Below are 19,087 nucleotides of genomic sequence, written 5' to 3' on the forward strand. Positions count from 1 at the left end.
TTTACGAATACCTTTTTATGCATTAAACTGATACCCATTGAACCCTATTACTATCGCTGTGCCGAGACGTGGGTATAGGACCCCGTTCGGAATACTATTCACGGATATCCCCAGTGATCTCTCATCAGAAAAAGGCGTGTCATTTCCCAAATCACTGTAGCAGCCTCTTTGTCCTGTTAATCCGTTGCTGGCGGTACATATGGCGGCTGCTCCAGTCAAGCAGCGTACCGGTGGATCCAGAGCGCAACTGCCGCCGTGTTATTACGAGGGATACCTCGAAAAAAGAGGGCCGAAAGAGAAGGTGAGCCACTTCAGTCGTGCATTTCTTCTGTCTACATAGACAATAAATATAGTTGATGGGCTACTCCCGGAATGCTGAGTATTAATTCCACATGGTTTCTATAAGTAACCATGGGTAGCCTGAGAGTTCACTGCATGGGCGAGGCGGGCTTTAAATCCCCTGCTTTTTACAGATGAATGCAATATTAAGTCCATCCCTGTTATCCTAATGATAATGTTGCTTCAATTAAACACTTTTTTTCTTATCGAGGAAAATGCAACATTCGTCTCTGGCACTGGCAGAAGCACTTGCTATTTAGGCTAGACCATTTTCGAACACCTTTCGGTCTTTGTAAGTGCGGCACTACTCGTTAATTCAATTATTTTTTTAAATAATTATTATTATTTGATTGGTGCAATTAATTGATGTCGAATTGCAATCGGTCACATTCGCTGTCGTTCATTCCTTGCCATTCCAGTGACTTTGCCAGTGAGAAGACGCCACTGTCTCCGACTCCGCGTCAATGGAACAATCGGACGCATTGTAGCCTATATTATCTACTGCCAAGAGAATTTGGTGTTGTCATCCTTAAAACGATCCCACATTTCCTGACATGCCTATATAGGCTATGTGTGTGTCTTAGTGCCCTATTCAGCGCTAAAACATTCTACAGACTATATAAGGAGACGCTGACATGATTGTATCATCTTTATCTGAACATACCCAAGTGTCATGGACTGCGTTACACGCGGGATCAATGTGTAATATTACAGCTACTGTAAACATTTTCTATACGTAGTGTCATGACTGTCTTAACTGACAGACTGAGCGCGTTTAGCTAAAGGCATGGCAAGGACGTCCATTTCACAAAAACAGCTGATATTGGGCCAAAGGGGGTTCAGGTGCAGGATGTGTAAGGAGGCTGGGCCTGGGTCAGATTGGGAACAGCTGTGGCCCAGCGACGAGTGTGCTCGGAGCCCCTAAGGGAGCTGTTTGGGCCTTTTGTCCAAGAGAGATGCAGATTACAGAGAGCTTCATGGGACTGGAGGAGATGATTTATGATTGGGTGCTTTAGATATTTACAGCGTTTTAGCTAGCTTTGGAGTGTGTGACCGTCAATGTAACTCTGCAAACGCATTTAACCCTTAATGTTATGTAGCACATACTATGATTCAAGCAAACAAAGTTAGGACGTAATACGCCTATAAACATCTGGTCAGTGTCAGTTGTTTTATTTATTTACTTAGTATGCCACTTTTTGTAGTGACTCGGCAGAAGTGATGGCTCTCGCAGATAGGCTAGGTAATGCCCTCACCATCTCTCTCTCTCTCTCTCTCTCTCTCTCTCTCTCTCTCTCTCTCTCTCTCTCTCTCTCTCTCTCTCTCTCGCTCTGTATAACAGGGCCATAGTCATGATGTCAACATTGCGGGGGTCTGGGAGACCCCCAAACAGAATTTCAATACATTTCCTGCTATGCAAAATAATGACTAAAAACCACAAGTTAAGTTAGTCCACGCCGCTAACAAAAAATGCAAAACCACCAGGACAGGCTATGCATGGGGTGAGGTGAGGCAGAAAGAAGAGGTGCCTGTCTTAGTAGTCTATTCCTGAATCCTGTCCCTTTCAAACTATGTTAAAATTGTGTGATTAGCTAGCCTAGAAACCTAGACGCACGCTAGCGGCAGCCAGGGCTAGTCTAGCAACTCTCCGTTGGCTTGTGAGGTTGGAAAATTAAACTTCTATCAGGCCAATCAAATCGTGTATAGAGTCGTTAGGCGGGCTTAACATAATGATTGATGGCAGAGTTGCAACGGTTTGGCTTGAATTCCCTGCTACTTGAAAACAAATAATATAATGTTGCTGTTGGCAAACAGTGTGACATGAGTTAATCTTTTATTAAGTTGGCAAAAGTTTGAACTAGCCAACTAGCTCTGGTGGGAAACGCATGGGACTCCTCGCGCTGTCCTATTGCCTGCTGAGGGAATTTGAAAGACAACTGATTATCCCGCCCCTCGCACTGAGCACTGCGAACGGTGAGTGCCCAGACCCTACATTTTAATGTGGGTCTGGCTCGTCAGGCTAGTGATTAGCCGCATGCACAATACAATCAAAATAGGCCTACAAATACAAATCTTATAGACTACAGGTCCAAACCGTCTTAGTTAAAAAAAAAGAAGTAATTAGTCAAAGAGCCATTGCATGTAATGTGTGTGTGTGTGTGTATGTGTAATATAGAGGTTAACAAAGATACTCTAGTTTGTCATTTATTTTAAGATATACATTTTGGAGACAAATGGAGTCATACCATAGGTTTACTGTATATCCAGGGATGGATTACTGAATGGGCCTACTGGGCCCAAGGGCTCAGGGGGCCCTGAAGCCCAAGCCTCTGCGTGAAGTTGCTTCTTCTCCACCCTTCTCTTCTCTTCCACAAAACTCACAAGAAGTCATCATTTTAAAGGGTAATTTTTCTAATTAAAAATGTTCTGGGGGAGCATGCCCCGGACCCCCTTACATCTTAACTGGGGGGCCTTTTTGCATCTGTGCCCAGGGGTTCATAATCTATCCATGCCTATGTCTGTCAAAAGTTTGGAATACCCTAATTGACTTAACAATTGATTTGTGGTTTTTAGTAATGATTTTGCATGGCAAGAAATGTATTGAAATTCTGTTTGGGGGTCTCCCAAACCCCACCACAGCTTTGGTCCCCCCGAAAGGACTACGGCCTTGCTGTGCTACACCTTTCAAACAAGTTTTGTGAGAACTGTACCGGTAGCTTTTGCGATATTGTTGACAAGCCTACCGCACCACAGGCGTATGGTGCAGATGGAAGCTTTTGATAGCGCACATCAACTAACGACTACGGGCCTGCTGTATAAAAGGGATTGTGTTGTGCAAGTCAGCTAATAGACTGCTGGATGAAATGTTGAAAATATGACTGACAGTTCTCAGATGATGAGGTATTTTGCTTATTGTTGAATCTGTCTGTTGTCATGCAGGTGTCTCGACGGCTGTGGACATGTCTGTGTGGAAATTCACTGTATTTCTTCAACAACACCAAGGACACACATGTGAGTTAGAGAGGGTGTCCAAAACAGGTCTTAAAGAGTGCAATGGCTTTTACCAGGGTCTCAAACTTTTTTAGCATTATTGCAGCTGCATTGGTAGGAATTCGGAAAGGCCACTTTTCATTTACCTGTTCATATGTGATTTAAATCTATGATTATGTATCTCGGCGCATAATTATATGCCTCTCTGTGTGAAATAGTATGTGGAGAAGCTGGACCTGAGTGGCTTTATCTCATTAGCGGATGACTGTGGTCGGGACAGAAACCTGGAAGCAGCGCGCCTCAGTCTGCGCTTGAAGGATGGAGAGACCAAACTGACAGTAAGGCTCTGATCCATCAGGACTGATTACCACTCTGGTGCAGGGATGAGAGAAGACATGCCATCATACCATTGCCAAGGGCTCTCTCTCTTTTTCACTCTCACTCACTCACTCACTCTCTCACTTTCTGTCTTTGTCTCTCACACACTTTGTCTTTGTCTCTCTCTCTCTCACTCACTCACTCACTCACTCACTCACTTACTTTCTGTCTTTGTCTCTCACTCACTCATTCACTCACTCACTCTCACTCACTCTGTCTTTCTCTCTCCCTCTCTACTTCCACTCATAGCTCTTTGTGTTGTGTTTTGTCTCCTCACATGAAACCCATAAATGTATCTTTCATGTAGCAATCCTTACTTAATGTCTCTTTGTTTTGTCTTTCCCTAATATCCTCTGTCACAGGCATCAAATCTGGAAGCACGTGAGCTCTGGAAGGGATTCCTCTATGCAGTTGTGGAGGTCAGTAAATGCTTACTCTGTTTTCAAATACCTTCAGATATTTTAGTTGCTCAAAAGTTTGTACTTTTAATAGTTGTTGCGATTTTGGAAGTGGAAGTAGTATAGAATTGTTATTTTTTTGGAATATTTAAAGACATGAGAGTATTAGGGCCACACATGAAGGAAAAAAAGAATTGTGCCATGACGAGATTAAACTCAACATGTCGACTTTACAGTTGACATGTCGACATTAAATTCAAAATTTCGAGAAAAATCATGTCAATTTTAATCTCGATGTATCAACATTAAACTCGAAATTTCAAGAATAAAGTTGACATCATATTTAATCTCGACATTTCATCTTGACATGTCCATCAAAACTAGTTTGGAGAGAGAGCGACCGTTCCAAAATCCACTCCACTGAATCCGGACTGTCAGTCTCAGACTCAACAAAATGCCTTGTGTAGCCCAGATGATTTTGGTGAAATTGTACCAGAATTGTTCCGGGTTTAGCAACAACTATACTAACTATTTTTGAATGTCGGGAATAATGACAAAATGATATTTCAACTTTATTCTCAATTTCGAATTTAATGTTGACATGTTTAATCTTGTCATGGCAAAAATATTTTTTTCTTCATGTGTGGCCCTAATACTCCGTCGGAGTATTTGGCCTTGGTCAAACATTGTAACATTTTTTATTCTAGCTTGAGGTTGGGTGTGTAGCTTCTCTAGTGATGTTCAGGGTTAAGCCTCTTGCCCTGTGCCAGAAATGAATTTGCCAACTGGTAGTAAACATGTTTTTTTTTATGGGCAGTCATGGGGACAGCCTCTATTCTCTGATATTGCTCTGTTGACATTCTGGTATTGGGCTTGACTAATCTACATCAGACGAGCTTTTCATCCTCTATTATGACTTTGCAAGCCATTCAATCAGCTTTTTTCTCTCTCTCTCTCTCTCTCTAGCTTTCTATACCCAGCTCTCTGACTCTTCTTCCCGGCCAGCTGCACATGCTGAAGGAGGTGGTGGAGAAGGAGAAGCTCCGGCGAAAGACACGCTCCCTCTCCCGTGCGCCCTCCTCCCCCCTCTCCCTGCCCCTGGTGGGGGAGATCCCTCCGTGAGTCTGCTCTCACCCTCATCTCCTTAGCCTCCTCAGGGTGTGTGTGAGACTATGGTACTCTGAGAGCTTTCCAGAAGCGCTTACTAGAAAAACGGTTTGTTACGGTCATATATCACTGTTTTATTGCATTTGAAACCAGCATGCTGGCTTATCATTCACCCATAGCACGTGAACTTTGTCTCACGTTGCGGTTGTGACTGACTGTGTGCGAGCGCGCGCATGTGTGTGTGAGTGCACATGCGCGCATGTGCGTTTTGTGTTTTGAGTGTAGATGCAGCTCAAAATAAAACTAACAGGGCACTCAGGCTCTAAGCACTTATAAAACACAAAGTTGTTTTATTATTGACCCAGTCCAATGTGCCTGCTGTATTGACATCAGTGTCTGATTGTACATGCAGCAGCATGTCTGTCTGTCTGTCTGTCTGTGTGTGTGTGTGTTATATTGTAGACTGTAGAGGAGCTGTCGTGCATGTGTGGTGGTGAGGTTGTGTGACAGCTGTGTGCTGCCTAGGTGTTTTCGGCCTGTGTCGCGTGTGGAGGCAGAGGTTTTGCTGGAGAGGTACCCTGACTGTGGGAACATGGTGCTCAGACCGGGTCGAGACGGAACCTCACTGGCTGTCACCACTAGACAAGATCTCAACGGGTAATGCCCTCACCATTTCTCTCTCTCTTTCTTTCTTTCTTTCTTTCTTTCTTTCTTTCTTTCTTTCTTTCTTTCTCTCTCTCTCTCTCTCTCTCTCTCTCTCTCTCTCTCTCTCTCTCTCTCTCTCTCTCTCTCTCTCAGCTGCAGTCTCTTAATTCTATTTGGTTATATCTATAATGCATTTTATCAATCATTTTGTCAAATTTACCACAATATATTTTGCGGCCATTTCCTCATATCATCATATCAACAGTGACTTAATTATATACTGAGACAGACCAGAGTGTTGGCCTCTCCTCCTGGTCTCATTTTCTCGTGGCTTCCTCCCCTAGGTCTGTCTTCAGGCACTATCGGGTTACTCAGAAGCAGCAGGGAGGATATGTAATTGATGTGGAGAATCCGGTATGTGCGGTTGTTTCACCCGAGTTGTATGCAAATAGTATCAAATCATCTTCTTGACTATATTGCTGTTGTAGACAAAGACCATATTTTCTGATTAGGTTACACTGCTGTCCATTTTTTAACCCTTTCAACTGATTATTGACATTATTTAGATAATGCTTTGTAGGTTACTTCATAGAATAGGTAATGTTGTTGAAGCTATCATTAGACACTAATGTGTAGTTATGGATTATTTACTATGCATGACATCTTCGCTCCATAATATCATTTAGGCTAACTAATTCTCTGTTTTCTTAGATCCCGTGTGAAACACTCTATGATGTTATAAACGCTCTTGTGGAGAAAACATCAGGGACCCTGCAGCCATTCCTACTGGAGGAGCCTTACGAAGAGAATATCAGTAAGCCACAATACATATGCACCAATGCAGATCTCATTCTACACAGAGTACATTCATACATGCACACAATTGCATGTGCATTTCTGGATCCTCCTTTTTGCATTTAGTTGCATTCTGTACATTAAATCATATAAACCATTAATCATGCAAAACTGTGGATCCATGTTGTTTTAACGTGTTCTTTACAACTAAGCAACATGCCCCTTTTTTGTCCTTCAGCATTTGTGTCATCTAATGATGAGAATGGGGAACGAACACTTCACTGTGTGCGCGGTGGGCCACCCTATCGAGGCCCTGCTCTGCCACCGAAACAAGGTAAGCATATAATGATGATCAATGTTACCAGCCTCAATATGCATATTAGTGTATGTGTGTCTCTGTATGTTTGCATAAGCTTCTGCACGTGTGTTTGTGATGCTGCATGACTGTTTATGGTCGAGTATTTACGAATGGCCGAGGCAGCTCGCAAAGATGAGAGTAGGAATGGGGACAGAAAGAGTCTCAACAACTGAAGCATTCACAGGGGGCCAAGTCTGTTACTGAGCCAAGGCTCAGGAGGAAATGAATGAAACCAAAAGTTTGTTTTGGCATTTTGGCACAGCGGTGGGCTTCCTGTGTGATATCTCATTAGCCTTTTCCACTCACTCCTTTCATTCCAAGCAGACTTTCTTTCTTCCTTCTTCTCTCCTCTGTGTTCTGACTGCTTGCTCTCCCACCTTTAATTCAGCAGGGACAGACAAATGGTCGCCGCGGCACCAGGCGCTCTCCCAGAGTGCGTCTCCCCGCTCCTTCTCCCCCACAGAGACGCCGCTGAGCCCCATGAAGCGCCTCACCCTCTCGCCTTCTCCTCTCGCACAAAGTAGGTCATGGACATGGACACTGGTTTTGCCTTTCACAAGGAATAAGTCACACATAAATATAAACAAACACACGCACACACTCTCAGTCTCTGTCTCACATACACACACACACACACACACACACGCACACACGCACACATGCAGTATCCTTGACTCACTCAGACCTTAAGACCTCATCGACATATGCTATTGTTAACTCTTTGTACACAAACAATGTCCGGTCTTGCCTAGAGTGCCTATACACTCAGTTACACCCTCTTTCCTTACTCAGACAGACTGTAAACACACACAGACACACACACACACACACATACATACTCGCCCGCTCACTCACCCACTCCAAATGAATAGGGGCACAATGGAAGCCTTGTGGCCTAGTTTCTGAAACAATCCGGGGGCAGGACGAGACTGTCAGCACAGGCAGACGTCTCATTCATGCTGCCTAAGGGCCTACTTCCTCATCCCCAGTCAAGACTCAGTCTTCCTCTCTTCCTCTCCCCTTCTCTGCCCTCCTCTCCTCTCCTCTCCTCTCCTCCACTCCACAGGCTTCACAGAGGAGCTCAAAATGAAGCTGGAGAAGAGACAGAAAACCAATCAGGAGTGAGCTGTCCCAGCTGGCCCCGCCCCTAGCTGCTGCTGCTGTGCCACTCAGCTCTCCTCTCTCTGCCAGTGCCTTCTGTTATCACTCTGTGTCAACGGGATTTCGTCAGACGTGGTGCATTCTGGTGAACTCTAATTCAAACTGTGGTGCGGTCTCTTTGGAGGTTCGGATAACAACTACAACAAAGACGATAACTACAGCCAAATACCATTTGTGAGATCTGGTCAACAGAGCTCCCCCAGGTGTTGGAGAAGATCACTCAAATTCAGCAGGTTTACTACAGGTCAAAGCTCTACCAGCAGCCACTACTCTGCAATATATACCTCTCACTGTAAAATCTTTTCTGTCTGAACAGTGACCTGTCCACCTGGCATTCAGGATGAACTCCGGATGCCCATGATGACACCTCTGGGACAGAACTGGGCACCGTGTCTGTGATCTGACGATAGAAACTGCCACTCTGCAGAAAAGGGCAAACGTTGTTTATTTTGTCTTTGGTAAAGGTCTGGACAGAAAAAAAGAAGCACACAGAGAACCAATCAGCAGCATGTGGCCTCATTTGATTAACCACTGAAGTGACTGCTACTAACCACATCTTCCATCGTGACCCTCTAACTAACTATGAACCACAAGATACCTTAAAAGGATAGTACTTAGTCGTGTTCGTCCATTACATTTGTGTTGATGCCCAAGCTCCTCTCTGGTTGTGGAGTTTTGTCTGATGTTTGTGTTTGACTGTCTACCTGTGCATGATCCTGTCTTTTGCATACATTTGCTTCTTTTTGTCCTTGTTTTTGTATTATTTATAAAAAAACAGTGTTATTTATAATGTCAAATTTATGGTTGAATTAAAAAAAGGTTTTCGCATGGGCAGCTGTCAAATCTTTATGTTTTTACTATGGACTCCAAAGATCAGAGCAAATCTACCATCTCATTGTCATGTAAGAAAGTTTACTTGGGTACATTTCAATACATGTGTGAAGACATTAGGTTCACTTGAGCACATTTTTGTGAACTAATTAACATTGTGCATTTTCAGATAATTCCTTTATAAGTGACTCTCTTCTAAATCCACAAACTTACTTGCTGTAGGCCTATATCTAATGATGTTAAGAAATCTGGTATGGAAGTGTAGCCTGTAATTTTGCTACTCCATATTTACCTGCAGGGGGAGACAGAGTGCATAAAATAATTATTGTTCCCCAGATGGTTGGAGGATAAAAGTGATGTATTATCTCTCTATCTCCTCAGCATGTCTGCACCAGTCTATGGTCTGCACCCATCTATCTGTCCCATCTTGTTATCTCTACATTTTTCAGAGTCAGAGAGACACTTTCTTCACCAGCAGCTATCAATACAATATTAACCTGTATCCTATCAAATTGTGCGATTATGCAGATTATGCTGTTTTAGGTCAAATGGGGGCAAAATTAGATTGTCCTAAACCATGTTCAGCCTGAGCGTCACATGTGACAGTGTCATTGTCTGGTACCTAATCACTCTTCCCGGCACTGGTTTATGATACGTGTGTAGACATTTGATCTTATTCCAGGCACTCTGTGGCCATTGAGCCACAGCTATTGAGCATTAGCACCTAGCAGCATTTGGATTCCTTTCCATACCCACAGAGGCCCCTGAACATGTTGTCAGTCCCTGGAGAACTGTGGAAAGCCCTCTGTACTTGTCATTGTCTAATTAGTCTTTTCAGCGGTGAGACAAAGCCCCCTCTACCCCTTATGTGTTGCAGACTGAGCAGGACCTGTGTAACTTTGGCGGGAAATCAACAGCTCAAGTGAACAGACTGGAGTGGGCGTGTTCTTCGACTGGATAACATTTAACAAGTGTCTCTCATTCATTTTCTCTATATTCCTTTCTTTCTTTCTATCTTTCTTTCTTTTGTTCTCTCCCTCTATCTACTCTTTGTCTTACTCTTACTCTTTCCCTCAGCAATACTACCATAAACACACCCATGCAGGTACTTGCACTTGTCGGGGTGCCTGTCTCTGCATGTTGTTTGGTTGTTGCCGACTGGTGAGTGTTGAGAGGCTGAGTGGCCCCTCCTCTTGTGCTCCACTCCGCTCCATTCAGAGCCCAAGCATACCAACGCAGCACAGGCACTCTCAAAGGGCGTTCCTGTGCTAATGATTGCAAGATTTCTTGCAAAGCCAGCAGAAGTAGGAGGTTGGGTCATTTGTTTTGAACCACATTTTTTGACAGCCGGACTAACCTGATTCTACGTTTCTCTGCAGATGATAAAGAATGGGCAGGTCAGTACATTCTGTTTTCCTCTATCATTGTGTCCTTTTTTAGTATTTAAATTTTATTTTATTCTATACTTATTTTACACCTGTACACACAAATTAGAGGAAGGTTCTTATGTCAAGGTGTGTCTACTTCCGGAGGCTTGAAGTCACGGAAGTCACGGCACTCTAACCAAATTCTGCACATTTGGTTAAATAACATTTACTGGACTGGCATTTACTAGACTGAATTACTGAATGGGTTTCAGGCATGCTTACACAGCTACTTCAGTTAAATGAATACTTTAAGATGAACAACAGCTTTAACTCTTATTGTTTGAGAAACAAATACGTTTCAAGTAGTTGTCTCTATAAACATGTCACTGCACTTTATGCTCTAAATTAAATATAGACTGTACTCTGTACAGTCTGTGGACTGTAGACTGAGCATATAAGGGTTGTAGTAGCCTCAGTACACAATCTTGGTAATGAACCTGCACAACAGTTGCCTTTTTTCCAGGTGTGTCAAGTATGTGGTAACCACTTATGCCATTTTTAAAATCTGGATTGCTGTTAGTGAGCTTGTGTGAGTGTGGCCCCTCCTAGCCCAAGGCGAGAGAGATGTGAATGAGGCATGTTATCATGTCAGGGGCGCAGCCTGCATTCTTGGACATGATGGAGCTCATTTCTGCTATGCAGCTCTGCGGGGATGTGGATCCAGGCAGAGGGAGAGGCTGGATGCAGAAGAAGTCGCTGTAGTGTTGGGCAGAGGGGCAGAGAATCCCAGATCTCCAATTAGAAAGTCACACAACCATTGAAATGGCCCTGCCTTAAAAACCAAAAGGCAACAATTTTATCAGCAAAATTCTGTAGCTGATGTTTTCAGTAAGGTCCCACCTTTGAAGGTTTTAGAATTTCTTACTAGCATAGATTTTTAAAAACATATTTAAGCTTCTATAACACACAATGCTCTGGCCATTAAACAGCCTGAAATTTGTTTGCTGAAACAAACAAACAAACAAATATACATTGACAAAACATCTCCAAAAGTACATAGAGATATTTATTCTGTTCATGACCTGTTTAGCTCTATTGAACTGTACAGTGGAGTAAGTTGTAGTTCTGTACTGTTAGCAGTTAAGTGAACAGGATGTGAGTTTGCCACATTCTGTTCCATTGCATTAACCACGACTGCTAAAAGTGTCTCTACAAGACAAATGTCTCACACTTATATTTAGCAGTGACAGACACATCAACTATATTGAGTTGGACTCCATCTGGAGAAAATCAATAATAGTTTAAAAGGTGACATGAAAAATTGATACTTGTATTGCTGATGCTCCTCACAGTTTTCATGCAGGAGAGTAGTGCATGTGTTGATGTTTCTAAATGAGTGGAGACCACTGTCTCTGTGGCTTACAGTCTCAGCAGGTGTTAGGGATTTGTCTCCTGCTAGACAGAGAAGGTGCAATGCACACCTTTGTGCAAAAGAACTAAAGTTACCTGGCAACGTGTAATCACCTTACAGTGGCAACCAGCACATTATTTACCAATCATAAAATGCTCTTCATATCCACCTCTAGTGATGCAGCAAGGATTCTTTACTTGTGTTTTGAAATGTGTTGTTTGCAGCTCATAGATTGTTCAAGAGACTCTCCTTTGAGCAGCTTCATCACATACCGAGGTGCCTGGCAGGCTGAAATCAAAGTCCTCCTCGCACCCCATGAACAGCTCTCTGACCTCTCATTTACATCTCTATAGCGCTGACAGATATACTGCTGTTAGGACCGAGACTCCTTCAGCGTCCTTTCATTGCCTTTTCTCCGACTCTCCCTCTCTCTCTCCGTCTCTTTCTCTCAGATGGGCTTACACAGGTCCCAGGCCTTTGAAGCTGTGTCTCTCTCCTCTCAGCTGTATATTTTACCATGGCTTGTCTTCTGAGCGGCTGTAGTGGAGGAGTCGACTGCCTGCGTCGTGCCCTGAATCACTGCTTTATCCGGAGCCACAGCTTGCCGACGGCTCCCAGGACTTTCACTGTGCCTTTGTCCTGGACTCACTAATGCTGCCAAGCCATGTACGTCCTGGCCGCTCTGTTTGTCCTCTACCTCTTCTGTTCAGCTCTGACGTCCAGCCAAGGCTGGCCCTTGGACTGTACTCCCCGAAAGACCGTCCCTTACCACAGTAAGTGCTGAATTAAGTTTCTGGTGTTCGTAGTTTCTCACATTTTCCCAAACTGACTTCAAGTGGTCCATGGACATTAGTTGTTATTGACACTGCTGTACAACCGGTTGGTGGATATGTTTCCCTCACGGGATCAAAAGAGTATATATACTTACTTAGATGGCTTCAGCTGCCATATCCCGGGCAAGTAAATCAGCACTGACTGATGGGTTTTTTGTGTAACTAGGTGACAATGGGAAACTGTTCAGGGAGAATGACGTGTGGAACTATACCACGATGGCCCTCAGAGAGGACCTGGGTCTGATCTTTCTGGGAACCAGAGGAGCCATTTTTGCCCTAGACATTAACAACATCAACAATAAGAAGGCCTCAGTAAGACCATCTGAGAACTACACTGGCATCAACACTGAATAAAGAAAAAAAGAATGAGTCTATGTTTTGATCACCTGTAATTTGCCTGTGTGTGTGCCCTGTGCTGTCTGGGTCTTCTTGCCTATCCAGTGCTTAACACCTATGGCGTTGCTTTGCCTTTATTTGGCTGAAGTGGTTTTGTTGACTACAGGCTCTGACTGAAATTCATTACCTTACATGGTCATATCTGAGATAACTTATTTTTTTGGTGTTAACTGACAAGGTATGATTGGATAATAGGATACTGAGGAATATGAATTGGAATATGAAGCATCCCTTTCTAAACCATTGTAAACCATCTGTAAACCGTCTTTGCTTCTTCAAAATAATGGGATTTGTGCTTTTGCCCTGTTAAATAATTCCAGAATCCACAAGATTTTTTTGTTAAACACCTCTGACTGTATGAGGGAATTATAGCTGAAATCTAGGCTGTGGTTATGATGTAACAGATCTAGAGCATCTTTTGTGGTCACTGTGCAGGTGAGATGGGGTGTGACCGAAAAACAGCAGAAAGAATGCACATATAAAGGAAAGGACCCAGAAGTAAGTGGTTGCTGTAACAAAATTCTATGAAACAGTCCTACTGGAAAAGGCAAACGCCTAGTTTCTGATTGTCTATTATGTGCATCGTCTTCACCAGATAGATTGCCAGAATTACATCCGCATTCTGCATGGGACAGAGGATGGCAGGATGTATGTGTGTGGAACCAATGCCTTCCATCCAATGTGTGATTACATGGTGAGTTCACACACACAAGAAACATGGGGATGTGAGAGTTTAATGGTTTAGTCTCATAGTTCTCACTTCTCAAGTAGCACAGTTTTCATCACTATTGTTAGCACTATTGGTAGCACATTTAAAGCAGCCTACCTCTTGTTTCCTGTTACATTTCACATGTGAAAAAGGGGAGAGGGGCGATATTTAAAAAAATGGTCAGTTTAGATATCTATTTTCTTCTGTTTCTGTGTACAGAAACCGTACATTGACAGCACATGGGTTTGACAGAGTACCCATTAGTTTTCCCCTGAAATCTGGGATGCATGCCGTAGATATATTACTGCCTCAGGGTCCATCTGAAATGCGTTTCACATGCAGGCCAATGTTCCCACTGTCATTTGATTCTTTTTTCCAGAACTACACAGATGGGCAGTTGATAATGCATAATAACCAAGAGGATGGGAAAGGGAAATGCCCCTTTGATCCCTTCCAGAGGTACTCCTCAGTGTGGGTTGGTGAGTACAGATGGCCCCGCCGTCCACAAATGCCCTGAAATATCTCTCAAGACCTTTAAGAGCTCATAAAACCACCCCCTCTCTTTCTCCCTCTCTCTCTCTCTCTCTCTCTCTCTCTCTCTCTCTCTCTGGTCTGTCAGATGGAGAGCTGTACTCAGCCACCTCCATGAACTTCCTGGGCTCTGAGCCTGTGGTGATGCGCAGTTCTGAAGACCCCATCCGCACTGACTTCAAAAGCTCCTGGCTCAATGGTGAGATGGAGCACCTTTCTGAGCAATGTTGCTGAGCAACCACATAAGCATGCGATCTGATTGGATGGTCATGATATTTTGCCCACTGATGATTAAAATACTCAGGAAAAATATGCCCAATATCAATGGGAATGTACCCAAACAACAACAAATAAGAGAGAAGAGTGAATATTCAACCGATTATTTGTCTGTGTGTCAGTGCTGATATGAAGACAACATGCATGCGAGGAGAGTCCCTGATAAGATCATTGTTTTATGTTCTGTTTTTTTAGCCACAAAGTTTCATCACAGCTCTGTCAGACCCATTTCTCTATAGGCTACCAAAGAACTGACAGGAATACCAGTAAATGCATGATCAGAGACTTAACCTCAAGCTTCTCCTGGTTGCAGAGCCTAACTTCATCTACATGGACCATATCCCCGAGAGTGAGAATAGCCCTGATGGAGATGATGACAAGGTCTATCTGTTCTTCAGTGAGACCGCTGTGGAGTATGACTTCTACCATAAGCTGGCTGTGTCTCGGGTAGCAAGGGTCTGTAAGGTACTTCCCGCACAAGCTGTAATGGCCTACTACTGAAATAAACTGTGGTCAAACAGTTCCTTGTTACACATATTTCCACGATTACACCGTTGCACCGTTACCCTTTAAACAACAAAGTGTGCAGTCTGTGATTCTGGCAAGAGGTTTTTGATATTTAAGTGAAATAATCTAATTGCCCTTCCTTTTTGTGCTCCTGCAGCAACATGTTGATTGGCTGGAGTAGTGTATGTTTTTGTCTGAGCCACTTTGTTTGTTTCCAATTCATGCGAGGACTATTTATGAGCATTGGTATTTTTTGAGTGTAAACACAAAACACGAGCAATTTACTGAATTTGACAACACAAATGTATCGAATTAGAATAATATGAAATACAGTTCCAGTGAATTGTATTAATGACAAGTCAGTTGAATGGTTATTTAAAACAAAAAAGTTTTTGCAATTTGGCCTGACATGCTTACAGACCCGTTTCCTCTCTTTCCCATAGGGAGACTTGGGTGGACAAAGAACCCTTCAGAGGAAATGGACATCTTTTGTAAAAGCACGTCTGGAATGCCCTGTCCTGAAGTCCCAGTTGCCTTACTTAGTGCAGGATGTTTTTCGCGTGTGTCCTGCTGGCTGGACTACATGTGTATTCTACGCTATCTTCACCCCTCAGATGTACGTGGGCCGTTTCAGTTTGTTATTGTTGACGTCTGAGTAACAAATAAGAGTCATCGTCAATTCACTGAATGCATGCCTCCCCATGTCTACCACTAACCGTAACGTATTCCCATCAGTTTGATGGAGGGCTGCTTTATAAGCAGTCTTGCGGACAGTCTCTCACACTGTTGAAATAGAGCTGAAGAACTGTTAAGTGGTTTCGGTGGTAAAGACAAATGAATTGTTTTTGTTTTGGCAGGCACTTTTCAGACCACTCAGCTGTGTGTGCCTACAGCATGCATGATATAAAACAAGTGTTTACTGAGGGAAAGTTCAAAACGCCTGTTACCGTGGAAACCTCTTTTGTGAAGTGGGTGATGTTCAGCGGCGATCTGCCCACCCCTCGACCAGGAGCGGTGAGGCTCGCTCGCCTGATACGTTGCCATTCCCCAACCATCCCTGTCCTTCTGATTTAGACCTATTTTTTTTTGCACTGAATGTTCTTTTATGTTAAAATTGTCACCCTAAATCATTCCACATTTTTATGCTCCATAAAAGGCTGACTACTAGATTGCTCTGCCCCTGAAAATGCACCCCTGATGTATTGTCAATATATCTCACTGTATTCATGTGAATGGTTGTAGTGTATCAATGGAGCAGCACGTAAGCAGGGCATTACTAGCTCTCTGGATCTGCCAGACAAGACCCTGCAGTTCATTCGAGACCGTCCGCTGATGGACCAAGTGATAGAGCCGATGAACAACCGCCCACTACTGGTCAAGAAAGGAGCCGCGTTCACTCGCATTGTAGTAGCCAGTGTAGTGGCTTTGGATGGAGCTACTTACCACGTCATGTTTATTGGCACAGGTGTAGATATCCACATACACATTGTATTTTTCTGTTTAGAAGTTTGGAAGTCATATTTACTTTAATGCCTTGTGTATTGGGTGTTAATGTGATATGTGTGGAGATTATATTATGATACCACTGTGTGCATATGTTATAATATTTTATTATATTGTCATTATTATTAATATTATTATTATCAAATATAAATGTTAAATGCTTCTACTACACCACCTGGAGTTTACTTTCTGTCCCATAATCTGTTAAGAGAACAGGGTTGCTGTGGCCAAGTTAATAAGAAATGTGATCTCTTACAGCGACTGGCTCTGTGCTCAAGGCTGTTAATTATGCTGAGGACAACACTGAAGAGACGTCCATCATCGAAGAGCTGCAGCTCTTTCAGTCCTCGGAGGCAATCAAGATCATACGTCTCTCCAAGAGCACGGTACTACATAGCTACTGCCTTACAATGATACACGGTACTACTGCCTTACATAATAACGATACACAGTACTACATAGCTACTGCCTTACATAATAATTAATGTATACAGTATGCATGGGTGGGTGCACAATGTATCTTAATTTTGGTGACAAATTCGAAAAAAATATGTTTAATCCAAATGATTTTGAATGTCAAGTAAAAAAACAACAGCAAAAAAGCACTTAGATGTTATTATTTGTATGATTATGATCCGATGTTTGTGACAGTGTGATGTACCAGTAACTCTGATTTTCACTGCATGTTCAGGGCCATCTGTTTGCGGGCTCTGAGGTAGGCGTGGTGCAGATGCCCTTGAGTTCCTGCGGGCGCTACACGTCCTGTGGGGACTGCGTCCATGCCCGGGACCCGTTCTGTGCATGGGACCTCGCTGCAGCGCAGTGCATCTCCCTCAGCCCAGTGGCCACTCAAGCAGACAGGTACCAGCTGCCAGCAGACACACAACACACATTTCCCCATGTCTGTTGTGGGACTTGCACACTGCTTCCTTACGCTGCATTTAATCAAGCTCATTCTCCCTCTCTGATTCTGTCCCTCAGTAAGCTGATTCAGAATCTGCAGAATGGAGATGCCTCTGGCTGCCCCCCTCCAGGTAGTATACTTAGTCTGCCGTTGATCTTCATTACTTTATTAAACCAGCAATTAAGCTCCATGATAATTCTGATAAGAACACGCTCAAAGTAACTTAAAGTGTGATTGACAATACATTTGTGGGAATGGTTTTTCAACAGTGATGCGAGTATAAAAGTGTATGCCCGGCTAGAAAGACCAGAACATGTGAAATGTCTTGTTTTGGACCAGTGTCTTGGGCCCGTGTCCATTTAAACAAGCAGCTAGTGGACGAGCTGATATGTACTCCATTTTCTGAGAGCCATTATGTATTGTGGCTTTTCACCTTTGCAACTGAAGGAGGGAAAGATGCCTGTTCTAGATTTCACTAATGATGCATCATGGACACTTCCTCCTTGTCCTTTCACAGAGATGGCCAAACTGGTGACCCGCACCTTTGTGCCAGGCAACAACGTGAAGCTGGAGTGTGAGCCCATCTCTAACCTGGCAAAGCAGGACTGGTATTTGGGCGATAAAACCCTGGTGCTCTCGGACAAGTACAAAGTCCACAACGACAGCCTGATGATCCTCAACGCCAGCGCGGCCGACGCGGCCAACTACTCCTGCTGGTCAGTGGAACGCTCCCATGAGCATGAGTACAGGTGGCAGAAGGCCAAGTACCAGCTCACCCTGGGGACCAATGGGGACGGACGATGGGTGCTCCCCACCTCCCCTCAGGCCCAGTCCAGCCGCCAGCATCTGGTCAGCTTGCAGATCTTGGTGGTCTTACTGTCCGTCATGCTGGCTTTACTAGTTGCATGGAATTTCTACAAAGGCCATTTGACACTGCCCTGTAAGATGGGACGAGGACAGGCTCACACGAACAGCAGCAGAGGTGAAGTGGCCAACACACAGCAGCCATTGCAGCATACCGAGGAGAAAACCTCAGCCCCGGCGGGTAACCGTAACAACAACCACGCCAACCTGGAGAACACCATCTCAATGGATGGCCATGATGACGTGTCTGTTATTTAAGTTCTGGGGGGAATTCACTCATCCCACATACATTTTTATAAAAAAAAAAAAAAAAAAAAAATGTTGAGTCCAACAAAAAGGGGCCTTTTGATTTTTTTTACTTTTTCGTACATTACTTTTTGATTTTTGCTAGATTAGATGAGGGTGTGCATTTGTTCAAGAACTTTCATGTTGGAAAAAAAAAAAACTTTACAATTTCACCATGGACATTATCTTTGAGCGGTATAAAATTACTGACTTCTGTAGGGAAAACAATATATAATCATTGCATTTGTAAATGGATTGTTTCTTTTTTTCTGGTAAGATATGTTTTGTTATAAGGTGGGTTGAGTGTGGTGGTGAATTGTGAAGTCAATGCTGTGAATGGTTAAACAAGACTTAAATTATTTGAATCATTTGTCTGAACTTGTCACTCTAATTTTGTAAAATATAAAGCAACTCTACAAAAATCCATAAATTCCAAGTGCCAGCACCACACATTTTGTTCTGTGTCTTATTTCAAAAACACTTCAACTTGGATAAGAG

General features: G+C 43.4%; 2 protein-coding genes across 2 annotated transcripts; both read left to right on the forward strand.

Annotated features, from left to right (window-relative positions):
- Positions 1-109: 109 nt before the first annotated feature.
- On the forward strand, positions 110-9,000 carry stap2a (signal transducing adaptor family member 2a). Its single transcript, XM_048245489.1, has 11 exons — positions 110-301; positions 3,280-3,351; positions 3,549-3,668; positions 4,071-4,127; positions 5,073-5,224; positions 5,739-5,870; positions 6,203-6,272; positions 6,570-6,672; positions 6,892-6,987; positions 7,400-7,531; positions 8,078-9,000. The coding sequence occupies exons 1-11, from the start codon at positions 200-202 to the stop codon at positions 8,134-8,136; spliced, it is 1,095 nt and encodes a 364-aa protein (XP_048101446.1). The 5' UTR covers positions 110-199; the 3' UTR covers positions 8,137-9,000.
- Positions 9,001-10,120: 1,120 nt separating this feature from the next.
- On the forward strand, positions 10,121-19,039 carry sema4e (semaphorin 4e). Its single transcript, XM_048245479.1, has 15 exons — positions 10,121-10,400; positions 12,234-12,554; positions 12,781-12,926; positions 13,446-13,508; positions 13,606-13,704; positions 14,099-14,198; positions 14,339-14,449; positions 14,840-14,991; positions 15,477-15,649; positions 15,891-16,047; positions 16,276-16,498; positions 16,795-16,922; positions 17,228-17,397; positions 17,518-17,570; positions 17,958-19,039. The coding sequence occupies exons 2-15, from the start codon at positions 12,446-12,448 to the stop codon at positions 18,560-18,562; spliced, it is 2,289 nt and encodes a 762-aa protein (XP_048101436.1). The 5' UTR covers positions 10,121-10,400; positions 12,234-12,445; the 3' UTR covers positions 18,563-19,039.
- The last annotated feature ends 48 nt before the right edge of the window (positions 19,040-19,087 follow it).

This window comes from Alosa alosa, chromosome 1, assembly GCF_017589495.1.
Source record: "Alosa alosa isolate M-15738 ecotype Scorff River chromosome 1, AALO_Geno_1.1, whole genome shotgun sequence".
Lineage (NCBI taxonomy): Eukaryota > Metazoa > Chordata > Actinopteri > Clupeiformes > Clupeidae > Alosa > Alosa alosa.